This window comes from Hyperoodon ampullatus (genome assembly GCF_949752795.1).
Source record: "Hyperoodon ampullatus genome assembly, chromosome: 6".
Lineage (NCBI taxonomy): Eukaryota > Metazoa > Chordata > Mammalia > Artiodactyla > Ziphiidae > Hyperoodon > Hyperoodon ampullatus.
The window spans coordinates 82,210,982-82,224,412 of record NC_136919.1 but is presented as its reverse complement, the minus strand read 5'-3'; the positions used below and the strand labels follow the sequence as shown (position 1 = coordinate 82,224,412).

At 39.6% G+C, this 13,431-nt stretch overlaps 1 protein-coding gene across 2 annotated transcripts in view; it reads left to right on the top strand.

Annotated features, from left to right (window-relative positions):
- TRPM6 (transient receptor potential cation channel subfamily M member 6) overlaps positions 1-13,431 on the top strand; it is a gene marked incomplete at its 5' end in the record, with an annotated part of 139,279 nt that overhangs the window by 114,673 nt on the left and 11,175 nt on the right. For both annotated transcript variants that reach the window (XM_079706381.1, XM_079706380.1), the window contains 5 exons: positions 2,692-2,742; positions 4,674-4,739; positions 6,979-7,262; positions 9,142-9,224; positions 9,981-10,186. In XM_079706381.1, coding sequence (XP_079562507.1) covers positions 2,692-2,742; positions 4,674-4,739; positions 6,979-7,262; positions 9,142-9,224; positions 9,981-10,186 — 690 coding nt within the window. The remainder of the gene's footprint in view (positions 1-2,691; positions 2,743-4,673; positions 4,740-6,978; positions 7,263-9,141; positions 9,225-9,980; positions 10,187-13,431) is intronic.

Below are 13,431 nucleotides of genomic sequence, written 5' to 3'. Positions count from 1 at the left end.
AATCAGGAGTGATGTCTGGTTTAAAAATTTTTGTTACCTGTTTGTGACTGTGATTTTCTAGTTGTCTCTGTGAGTGAGGGTATAGCCACTGAGCTCATTTAGACTGTTCAACAACTCTTACTGTCATCGTTTAACACATTGTTATTTAAGAACCATTCATAAGATTGTATGTGGATCTCCTTTCCGATATGTCTTCAGTGGGACTCCATACCCCAAGTGGCTAAGTAGGACCAAGCGTACTTCGGTGAGACACCTCCCTGGTGAAGCCACTCTCATTAGCTACTTTCAAATTTCATCACAACCTGTACCTTTCCATCTTCCTGACCCCTCGATATAGACTGGGCACCTTCATCACTTATGTGAAACCTTCAGTGCCTTCCCATTACCTATAGGAGGGGCTGCAAACCCCTTACTCTTTCTCAATGCTCTTGAGAGTCTGGCCCCAGTCCAAATTTCCAGGCTCATGAATGAGCCCTTTTATGCAATATTTCTTCCATGAAGAATGTGACCACCTACCTATTACCCTCTCCACATGGTATCTAGAAGGCATCTTCAAATGTGGAACAAAATGTTCCACCTCCCTTCTCTGCCATCTCAGGAAATGACAACTTTATCCTTCCCGTTGCTGAGGCCAAAGTCTTGCAATCATACTTGACTCCCATTTTCTCACATGCCCACAGCCAACCCATCAGTAAGTCTTTCAAAATATATTGAGAAGCTGATCACTTTGCTACCCCCACATATCACTTTTCACCTCTTCTCTGCATTACAGGATGGCCTCCAAACCGTCGCTCTATTTCCAGAGAGCAGCTGGAATAACACTTTTAAACTCAAAGTCATATTGAGTCACTCTTCTGTTCAAATGGTGTTCCAGCTCATTCTGTAAAAGCAAAGTCCAAACACCATCTACAAGGCCCTGCTGATCTGCTCCCCCCCCTTCAACTCTCCCCTCTCCTTTGCTCTCAGCACAGTCCACTCTGGTCACTCTCTCCTCCTTAACACAGCAAGTATGGTCCTGCCTCAGGATGTTTGCACTTGCCATTACTTCTGCCTGGAATACTCTTCATTTATCCATATGACTCACCCCCTCTCTTCCTTCGGGTCTTTGCTCACATTTCACCTTATCAGAGAGGTCTTTCCTAACCAACCTATATAATATAGAATAGTAATCTCCCTGTCTCCCACGCTTCCTAACTCTCTCAATATGTATGTAATATACTCTAATATTATATATTTACTTATGTATTTCCTATTTCCCTTTCCTACAATGTAGGCTTTATCTGTTTTCATTACTGCTCTTTCTCTCGAGGATAGACTAATACCTGGCACATAGTAGGTCAGTAAGTATATGCTGAATGAATGTGAACAAGATCTCACAGCCAGGATTGAAACTCAGTTTTGTCAGACTCAGATGCCCATACTCTATTTCACATTGTTTGTCTATGAAGGTTCCCTAAGCCTCTATTTACACCTCTATTATATTATTTAGCAAACTGTATTGTGATTATAGTTTACATGTATTTCATATTTGCTTTTCTCTAAGGTGGGAGCCACATCTTATTCACATCTCTCATGCCTAGCACGACCCTTAGTGGGAGCTAAATACTTTTTTTTTTTTTTAAATTATTGAATCGAACTTAGAAAGGAACAGTCTTTTTTTTTTTTTTTTTTTTTTTGCGGTACGCGGGCCTCTCACTGTTGTGGCCTCTCCCGTTGCGGAGCACAGGCTCTGGACGTGCAGGCCCAGCAGCCATGGCTCACGGGCCCAGCCGCTCTGCGGCATGTGGGATCCTTCCGGACCAGGGCACGAACCCGCGTCCCCTGCATCGGCAGGCAGACTCTCAACCACTGCGCCACCAGGGAAGCCCGGAACAGTCTTTTTTGATGATCTTACCTTTTACTCAGCACCCCCAAAGGGAGGGAGTTTCTTCCCTTCCTTATCCAGCAACAAGAAGCCAGAGACATCTGTGAAATTGGGCTCATGATGCTGCTTCCTCTACAAGGTATAAAGTAGTTCCCACCATGAGACTAAAGTTCTCGACTTTAATTTTGATTTTATGAAATGGCAAAACTGTTGCAAAGGATTTCTCTTGAGGCTTGTAATTTAGGACTTGAGCAGGTAGAAGAGAACCAGTTAAACTTGCAAGAGGTGTTCCCAACACACAGTCCGTCTGTAACCAAACAAATCCCTTGCTGTCACATTCTCTGCCTCCTTCTTTGTTTCTCTTATATTCCTCTTAATGTGTTTTCATCATTTTGTTGTCATTTTAAGTCAGTGAAGTAGTGTGCTAATAACTTGGTATTAATAATGTCTTTATGTGGGTACTGCATCTTGGTAGGGAGCTCAGAGAATTGTGCTTCTGGGATGTCGTGCAATGTGATGGGCAGCCGAGTGCCTTCTGCAACACAGAGGTGTAATTGGTTCAAAGGAAATACATCTTTGAGGCTAATATTACCTGTCTTTCTTCAATTCCCTATATAAATATGTTTGGAGACATTGCATTGATGATTGGAAGCTGTCAGGATACCATGCACAATAATGTGGTTAAAGAATATTAGGCAGTCTTTTTCGAAAACCGAGAAGCCATTCTGATTAACCCGTTCAATAATAACTTTGAAGGCAATATATTCATAAGCATGTATTTATCTCCAGCCAGGTAATTAAAATGCCAGTCTTCTCTGTAATTTCAGAAATCTCAACCTCCTTAAAAAGCCCTCAAGAGTCTCACCATCATTATTCAGGTAGGATGCCTGTGTACATAGACATGTCAACGGAGCTAAACGTCTGTGATTCTGCATTTGGAAACAAACACTGGTGAATTTGTGGTGTTGATATGGCTCCAACTTGAAAAGTTGTTGTTTACTCTGATGAGAGAACATTCAGATTTCTTAACTTGGGAAAACAAGTTTTTAGGATTTAAGAGAATTTGGATTTTAAAAAAAATGTGTGTATTGGTAAGTTCCAAATTGTAAAGAGGAAAGATGACCGTGAGATCTGAAAAATACCTTATGACTTCAAAAGCCAGAGATCTTTGCATTTTGGACTGGGGGGGAGACAGGCCTGAGGCTAGTCCTCTGAGGAAGGATTTTGCACCCTCACTGGGCCCTCAGTGAGGGTAACCACTGAGTGAATGCCAACCCCACAGGGTAAATTCAACAAAGACACCTTAAGGGATGTTATTAAACAAGATGTCAAGGGTCTTGACTCTCTTAAGCAACATCACTTCACAGTGATTCAGTTGTCTTTCTTTCAAAGTGGGAATAATTGTACTTGCCCTTCCTGAGGAAAAATCTGCCAAAGGGCTAGTTGAGAATAAAGAGGGAAACACTTTGAAATGCAAAGCAGTATAACAACCAACTGGACTCGTGCCATTGGGTGGTCTTTTGGGCATCGTTGCTCTCAGTATTGGATTAGATAATACATGAGCAAGCTTTTTATATAATCTGAAGCTCAGTACAAGAGTACAAATGTATTGGTGTGATAATTTTCGTTATTATTATATCAAGATCATGTGCTCAGGGTCCAGTAATAGGCTACCTTATCCTGAATTCTCCTCTGTAGTGAATAGTGTTTCTGTGGATTTCAGACTCCACATTCCAGGCTCTTGTAACTGGGTCTTTCAGCTCAGCAGTAATCCGTTATTTTGACTCCAGCTGTCAACTGAAGAAAGTATCTGGTGAGGAACACTGTAACTCACATCGACTCTGATTTGTTAAGATACAGCTCTTAACAGGAAAATGCAGATCACTTGCTTCTAATTAAAACTGGTCTTTAGCTCTCTCTGGGAAAAGAAGATGAACTCTGCAAAATCAACAGTAGATGTCCCCACAGTCCGCTGTGCATTAGATTTGATCTGGAAAAGAAAAACCAGAAAGACCACAGATTAAAATGCTCTTTAAAAGCAAGTTCCACATCTGAATGGATTAGTGTGGTATTTGGTATTCAGGAGAGTGGAGGTAATAGCGCTACCTCAGAACATATTATATAATCTCATATAATCTATTCCTAAGACTGGGATATCCTTCCTGTTTAAGGCATAGTTTATTTTAAATACTGTATTATAGATAATATTTTTTTTAAGATTTTTAAAAAAAATTTATTTATTTTTGGTTGTGTTGGGTCTTCGTTTCTGTGTGAGGGCTTTCTCTAGTGCAGCCCACAGGCCTCTCCTGTTGCGGAGCACAGGCTCCAGATGCACAGGATCAGTAGTTGTGGCTCATGGGCCTAGTTGCTCTGCAGCGTGTGGGATCTTCCCAGACCAGGGCTCGAACCCGTGTCCCCTGCATTGGCAGGCGGATTCTCAACCACGGCACCACCAGGGAAGCCCCAAGATTTTTTTTTGTTTTTGATGTGGACTATTTTTAAAGTCTTTTTTGAATTTGTTACAATATTGCTTCTGTTTTATGTTTTGGTTTTTTGGCCCCGAGGCATGTGGGATCTTAGTTCCCCGACTAGGGATTGAACCTGCACCCCCTGCATTGGGAGGCGAAGTCTTAACCACTGGACTTCCAGGGAAGTCCCTATAGATAATATTTTTGATAAAAGAAAAAAATAAAGTGTCTTTGAAATAAAATATTTTAGCATTATATGAGTATATTGATGTGGGGGAGGCTTTCTGTAAATTCAGCCCACTGATGCATACTTAAACTAGTAAATCTGCTTTTGTTTGCAGCCATTGAAAGGAACAATTTAATGAGGCTTTCTCAGACCATACCATTTACACCAATCCAACTCTTTGGTGAGTGCCATTTCTACCTTCTTGAGGTTGTGCCAGGGCAAAGGCATAACATCTGAGTGAATCATAGGAGAAACAATTTTGCATAATTTTAGCTGCAAATTTTCTTTTGCCCATGGTTGCAGTTTAGTGATATTAATTTCCTAAAATGGAAAGTCTTGTTAACTGCCCGGCTGGTATCTAGAGTCAAAATCTGATATACTATGGGGATGGGACCTATAATGAGCAGCAGTTGGGGAAAAAGCAACAACGTTGCACCTGGCATTCACTGATTTAAGGCTGGAAGTAAGTAGAAAAGAAAAGAACCAACCAACCATACGTAATAAATACAGAAGAAAGCATTAAACGTCAATACAGTAGAAGCTAATAGACATCTAAAGAGAAATGCTTTGTATATCGCTTTTTATTTGTTTGTTTTGTTTTTGTTTGTTTTGTTTCATGTAAACTAATTGCTCTTAACTCAGAGAGCAAATGTAATTTTTAAAGGCTGGAATAGTAAGGAAAAACAAGCTCGCAATAGCCAAGGCTACCGGCATTTCTCTGTCCTGCCAATTGACGAAATAACAAGGGTCGCCACACTGTCCCAGATCTTGCTTCTCCTGAAACCCTTCACATGGGGACAGATGAGGTGGCTTCTGATCATCGATGCAAATGCCTTCTCCTTCCACTTGGCTCCATAGCTGGTTTTACAACTCGGTAGCTCTGTTTCAGATCCTCTAGGTAATTAGAACTCTAAAGTGGCATTTATCTGGCACCAAGAATACATATTTCAAAACATGTTACTAAGCATTACCTAGACATGTTCTTTGGTAAGCAATTAAATGCAAGAGTGAGCGAATAGATTCTTTTCTTGGTAAACCAGTACAGTGTTTATAAGAAAAGCCATTTGAAGCTGAGGTGTAAGGAGAAAATTAAATACAGGCTGAACAGAAGTTGTATAGAATATGTCACTTTTGTTAGGAAGCATTGCACAATATATTAGGTGGACTCTAGGTTGAATAAGAATGGCTCGCTGTTCAACAGCCTAAAAGTGGAAGCTGTAGAGCAGTTAAAGAACATTTGTGTGTAAAATCTTTGAAGTGGGATTAGGTTTGTCTCCAAGGGTCTACTTCACATTAGCCAGGTTAACATATCTAATCTTTACAACAACCCAGTGAAGAGAATGTTATTTTCACTTCCATTTTACTGATAAGGAAAGTGAGGCTTTAAGTAACTTGTCCAAAGGCACAAAGGAAAGAGAGAAAGGCTCTGGGGTGTGACTTTGGTTTTAACTTTAACTGGGTTAAAACATACGTTCTCAGTGGGGTAATATCACCCCCAAGAGAGCAAAAACATCTTTTTATTTTTATGTGTAAAGCACATACACACACACACACACACACACACAGAGTACATAAACATAAACAGTATATCTTTGGTATTACAATGTCAGGGAAGGGGCAATTAGGAAAAAAAGTCTAAAACAGCTCCTAAGGGGGATGATAATAAACACAGGGTTAAACTGGGTTAAACTATCTCTTTAAAAGTATGCTAACACATACATATGGAATCTAAAAGAAAAAGAAAAAAAGAAAATGGTCAGAAGAACCTAGGGGTAAGACAGGAATAAAGATGCAGACCTACTAGAGAATGGACTTGAGGACACGGGGAGGGAGAAGGGTAAGCTGTGACAAAGCAAGAGAGTGGCATGGACATATATACACTACCAAACATAAAATAGATAGCTAGTGGGAAGAAGCAGCAGCATAGCACAGGGAGATCAGCTCAGTGGTTTGTGTCCACCTAGAGGGGTGGGATAGGGAGGGTGGGAGGAAGACGCAAGAGGGAGGAGATATGGGGACATATGTATATGTAGAGCTGATTCACTTTGTTATAAAGCAGAAACTAACACACCATTGTAAAGCAATTATATTCCAATAAAGATGTTTTAAAAAAAAAAGTACTTGTCTTTAACAAAAGAAGCATAGCCTTGCTACTCTGATTTTATTTTTTCTATTTATAATTTATAATAAGAACAACTTAATATTTATGTGACATCTGATGCTTTGTTCATTCTCCCCCTCCCTCTTTACTGGACTATAACATGGCCAGATGTCTGTACTTGCCTCTGAACAGATGAAATTCCCATTCCCCTCTGATCCTTTGAGAAACTGAACTGATTCTGAGTTGATATTTAGGACGCCGTTCATGTCACAGACATGGATCTCATTGAACCCCTCCCCTGCACTTCTCTTTGCCGCAGGAGAAGAAGTAACTGTCTACAGGCTGGAGGAGAGTTCCCCTTTGAATCTGGATAAAAGCATGTCTTCTTGGTCCCAGCGAGGGAGATCTGCAATGATCCAGGTGTTGTCCCAAGAGGAGATGGATGGTGGCCTCCGCAAAGCCATGAGAGTCATTAGTACCTGGTCTGAGGATGACGTCCTCAAGCCGGGGCACGTTTTCATTGTGAAGTCCTTTCTTTCTGAGGTTGTGCAGGCATGGCACAAAATCTTCCAGGAGAGTACTGTGCTTCATCTCTGCCTCAGGGTAAGTCAGAGACCCAGAGCCCAGATGGACAGGTTGAAGAAAGGAGATCTGTCTCTATCCTGGTCAAAGGCCATTATCTTCTTTTTTTTTTTTTTCTGGTGAATACTTCCTTTATGTATAATATTCATATATCACAGATCATTGATTAAGAAGTGTCAAATACCATTGATATGATTAGGGTAGATATACACTCATATTGATGTATATACACACATATATATGTATATGTTTATATACATATGTATGTATATATTCACGCACATTCATCTATAAAGCCAATATTTTACCTAATGTGAAAACAGAGGCACACCCATCAAGGTCAGAACAAAGCGAGAATGCCCACCATCTCCACCACTATTCAGCACATTACTGGAGGTATTAACCAACTCAGTTAGACAAGAGAAAGCAAAAGTATAAAAACTGGAACAGAAAAAGAATGAAAACTAACTCTGCTTGCAGATGATATGATAGTAATACTAGAAAGCCTGAAGAACTAGTGATAAAAACAACTCAAGCAATAAAAGAAATCAGCAAGGTGGCAAGGTTAATAAAATTAACACACCAAAATTAATAACTTTCATATAAGCAAATAATAACTAGTAGAAGATATTTTGGAAAAGAAAACCCTGTTTACAATAGCAAGAAATTGAAAATGCTTAGAAGTAAGTGGGATGTGAAATATTTAAAATCTATATGAGGAAAAATCACTGCTGAAAGATATAAAACTAAATTTGTACAAAGAGAAAGACAATCCTTAATCTTGATTAGGATGTTCCAACATCATCAAAATATAAGTTCTCTTGAAGTTAATTTATAAATTTAATATTATCCCAATAAAGATTAGCAGATACAAACTACTATATATAAAATAGATAAACAAAGTTCTACTGTATAGCACAGGGAAGTATATTCAATATCCTATAATAAGCCATAGTGGAAAAGAATATTAAAAAGAATATATATGTGTATAATTGAATCACTTTGTTATACACCTGAAACTAGTTCAGTGTTGTAAATCAACTATACTTCAATTTAAAATAATCCCAACAAAAATCCCAATAAACTTTTCTTTTTTTTTCTGGAACTAGACACCTACTTAGAAAGAAAGGGAAAAAATAAAACATACGTACATGTATCTGCTTACTCTCGCAAAAGGAAACATAGGAAGGTTAAACCAGAAAGCAGTGAAATAGATTGCCTAAAGGGGTGTGGAGGTGGAAGGCAGGAGGGAAGAGGAGATTAAGATGGAAAAAATAGGGGAAAGAGGACACTTCTCTGAGTATGCCTTTTTAATTTTTTAAATATCTTTATTGGAGTATAATTGCTTTACAATGTTGTGTTAGTTTCTGCTGTACAACAAAGTGAATCAGCTGTACATATACATATATCCCCATATCTCCTCCCTCTTGCATCTCCCTCCCTCCCACCCTCCCTATCCCACCCCTCTAGGTCATCACAAAGCATCGAGCTGATCTCCCTGTGCTATGCAGCTGCTTCCCACTAGCTATCTATTTTACGTTTGGTAGTGTATATATGTCAATGCTACTCTCTCACTTTGTCCCAGCTTACCTACCCTTCCCCCACTTTGTCCGTAGGTCCGTTCTCTACATCTGCCTCTTTATTCCTGCCCTGCCACTAGATTCATCAGTACTGTTTTTTTTTAGATGGAGGCCATTAGCTTCAACCCAAAGGATAGCCTATTCTTTTTTGGAGGTGGTGGTATATTGTTATTTTTGGCTTTAGCTTTCGGAGTGGGTAGTGGTGGAAGCTGAATAAGGCTGAAAATCACACTTGGGAGGCCTCTAGTAATTCTGTGATCATTAATCAGTAGGCATCTGATAGTAAACCAATATTTTTATCAATTTTCCCTATTTTGCAGGAAATTCAACAACAAAGAGCTGCTCAAAAACTGATCTATACCTTCAACCAAGTGAAACCACAAACCATTCCCTACACTCCAAGGTGAGGAAATATTGGCACCCTGGCCCTTCATCTTATGTAGGAATTTCTGTCAATTTCTTCTCACCCCTGTTAGTCACGAGAAATACCAGACCCACGGGGAAGTTCCCCATGACCTTAACTTTGGTTTCCTCCTTACATAGTTCTCGGAGACAGTAAAAAGAGAATTAGACATCCTAGGTATGTTTTGGCTGAAATTGCTGAATTTATGTGAGTGGAAAAGAGAAGATCAAGCAGAGGCCATGACTAACCTCTCAATTACGAAAGCAGGCAGATCCCGGTGTAGTTACTAATGTCCAGAAACATTATGGTAGAAAAACACTTCTATTTTAAGCATAGTTTCTTCTGTTATCTTACAGAAATTAGGAACTTTAAAGGAGTGAACTCTTGTTACTTTCACTTGAGTGTTTCCATGCTCTTGTATTCATTTAGCAAGACAGATCATAGTTTGGTGCTGAGGACTTACAGTAAACTTTTACTGTCTCATTTACAAGGAACTTCATAGAGCAAGACAAGAAAAGTTGAATCCAGTACTCTTTATAAGAGAGTTCCTCAGAAAGAAGGGAGGTGGGTAAACGTGGGGAAAACTCCCAGTCTTTGCATTCCATTCTTTCAGTAGAAAGGCAAAGGCATGTGCATTGAGGCTGCTGGGACTAGAGTTAGGTCATCTCCCCTGGTGCTCTCTGTTTAGTAATATAAGTCCCACCTTTGCTGCCTTTCGGGGAATCAATGGCCTCTTCCCACCTTCCCTTGACATAGGTTCCTGGAAGTTTTCTTAATCTACTGCCATTCAGCCAAGCAGTGGTTGACCATTGAGAAGTATATGACTGGGGAGTTCCGGAAGTACAACAACAACAACGGTGATGAAATTGCCCCCAGCAACACCTTGGAGGAGCTGATGTTGGCTTTCTCTCACTGGACCTATGAGTATACTCGGGGAGAGCTGCTGGTTTTAGATCTGCAAGGTGATTGATAGCTGAGGATTTGATACAACAGGCATGAGGCAAAGTTCAGGAAACAGTGACCAGGGATTGCTTTCTCAATGTCATTGTCACCTACATTTGACCCCAGCTCTTTCTTTACTCAAAGCCATAGTTAAGGTCTTTTCAGTGGAGACATTCCTTGGCAGTGTGTACTTTTTTTTTTTTTTAAACAGGAGATGGTATCTGTTTTCTGAATTTATTTGTTGTTTGTGGAACTGTTCTAAGTGGGAGGAACCAGACAGGTGTCCCGAGAGATCATGCAAGAACCAGGATGGGTAATGTATGGAGTTGCCCCATCTAGCTCTGAAGGGAGGTGGCACCATTTATTTCAGAGACATTGTACAATGATGATCATGAGCACCTACTGTGCTGTTTCTCACCTAGATCAAGAGAAAAAATATAAGCAGATGATTAGCTGCCCAGAATTTAAAGTTATCTAAAATGTTAATCTAAATGGGGAATGAGTTTTATACCCAATTTTCCAGTTTTATGGCTTTTCTTTGAACTTACGTTCACAGTAACACTTAGGCATGCATTTATACACACAGGTAAGTTTAAATTCTGCTCATTTTTCATGATTTTGAGCTCAGTATTTTAGCAGTTTATAGTTTAGCTTGTTCTCTTTGCTGTGTACCTTGATATAAGAGTTCACAAAAGTATAAACTCAGTCTGTGAAAGGCAACTCAGTGCACTTTTATTTAATGGAAGCCTTTGATCAATGCATCTTTCTACTATCAACACCTCACATGTGACTTATAATCCTGCAGCACAAAACAGAGTATCTCTAGCAGGCTTTCCTTGCAGGGACAGAACGAAATATGTATTAAGGTCAAAGTTTAGTCCCTGGGCTCACTGACTGGGGCTTTGGTTTTAAATAAGGGATTTAGCCCAGGCACTTTCATAGAAGTTATCTCATTTAATCCCAGAAGCAGCACCTTGAGGTAGATATTATGGGGACTTTAGGCCCAGAAAGTTTAAATAACTTGCCCAAGGTTGCACAGTGGCTTCAGCGGAAGCCAAGGTGCAGACTTAAGCTGGTTTGACCCTCCATGTTCTCTCCTTTTCACCGTTCTGTCTTTTATTTCTCTATAAGTTTCATAGCCATAGGGCATTACCATGTTCTGGTTCATTTAAAATGATAGGGCCTTTTCCTTGTCCTCTCTGACTTTCCCATCTCTCCACACCCGGTGTTCTGTGCTGAAAGCCAGGCTTGGAGGATGGAGACAGTCGAGATGAACAGGCAATCCTGGGACATCGTGAGCAATGTACACTAAGACTGCAAACCCATTTTGATTGAAATTTCTGTCACACGCTTAAGGATGTATACATATATACTTTTCAAACTATACATAAGTCCCTCTGTCCTTTCAGATCTATGCTGTTCACAGGTGTGAATTATATTTCTAACCCTCAAACACAATATTTTAGGAAGCAATATAAACAAAGTTAAAACAGTCAAGGTGATTCAGCTTTTAAACCAGCAAGTACAGTATGATCCATGTAAACCCAGCACACTGATGCCCAAGGCTGCTTTTGTAGCTCATGTTGGGGAAAGGTTGATTGTTTTCATCTATACTTGAGTGTCTGTGCTTTGAGTTTTGGGTGGAGATGTTTAAAAAGTAAAAAACAAACAAAAAAACAAAGAAAAACTTTAAGGAATTAATGATGACTCTTCAGTGTGTTTTTGTTTAATGATGTTTATATTTGGGGATTTTTATGTCTCTTAGTAATCCAAAGTGACATTAAACAGAACAAACACTGCATTGATAGTCTTGGGGGAAAAAGGAATTAACATTATTTTTTTACTGGGCAATTATGTGAATTGCAGAAATAGACCACTCCAAATAAACTATGTCAAAACATTGACCTTCAAAGGAGGGAAGAGTGGACATCATAGAATGAACATGAAGAAATTGAGATACTTATCGGAGAGTTTTGCTGATTGGTTAGCCCTGAATTTATGGAAGAATGTGAATCCTATAATAGTAATTACAAGCAGTTATATTACTACTGCTACTAGCTAACATTTACTAAATAGTTACTTTGTGTCAGTCACTCCGTTAAAGGCTTATGTGCATTAATATGTTTAATCCAAACCAGGTTGGAAAGGAAAAATGGGAGAATATAATGTATTCTTAAAATATCGTAATAGTTTTCAGTTCAGTTATGTTTTACGTTTAATTGATTAGTATTTTTAGTCTTTGGAGAGATGATGTGCTTTGTCTGGGTGGCAGGGAGTGGAGACTGAAAGATGAGTTAGCTGCAGTTAGGAGAGGCCCTGTCATCACGGTCCTGGGGGCTGACTCCTGACTCCACCTGAATTAGCTGCATGACCAGGGGGCAACCACCTTGAGTCCCACTTCCCTCATTTGTAATAATGTCAATAACGTTATGCGCTTAACTCAGAGTGTTGTTAAGGGGCTGAAACTAAGCAAGTTCCCGACACAGTGAATGTTATTGTTGTTAGTATTAGTCTCTGTGTGGCTTGTTAAAATGGAAGTTAATCTTCAGTTGTGGGTAGTCTACTCTTAGCTGTGTGGTCCTGGTGATACTTGAGGGAGATCCCAGCTTTGGCCTCTGGAGAGTGAAGCCCTGATCAGCTTGCTGTGGCTCCCTATTGCTTTGAGGGAAAGAAGGAATGAGAAACACTCCGGCAGTTTATTCTTTCAGTTTCTTCTTTTCTTCTCTTTACTTTCTTCCAAGGGAGTGCCAGTCATTAACCCAGGAGCTACCACATCAGGCCAGGAAGCTGAACTCTAGGGAGAGGCTTGACTAATTTCTGATCACTTGTAATTATACTATAGTCTTCCAGTCTCCTTCCATTTAAAAATCTTACACGTGAGAGCCTGAATCGTCATCCTTATACATGAAATCCAGTATTTAGTTTCCAGCAATAGGAATGAAAAACAATTGTATTTCAAATTACAGTGGTCTGTGGCATGTTTTTTTTTTAAGCTCACTATTTTTTTTCAAATAACTTTTGGAGATATTAATTTTTTATTCAACAAAACAGTTTCCAGTATAAGTCAGCATTAGCATCAGCATCAGCATGGTGCATTCTGCTGCTACAAGGAAGGTGACTTCTTTCCATTGATGTAGAAGTTCATTGATGCATCCCAAGGTGATTGGAATCAGAATGTAGGTCTCTGAGTTTCTCATAAGGATGTGCTATGTATTGCCTGTTCATGGGCATTTACTCTGTTAATGCCAGTAAAGAGATAGCACTG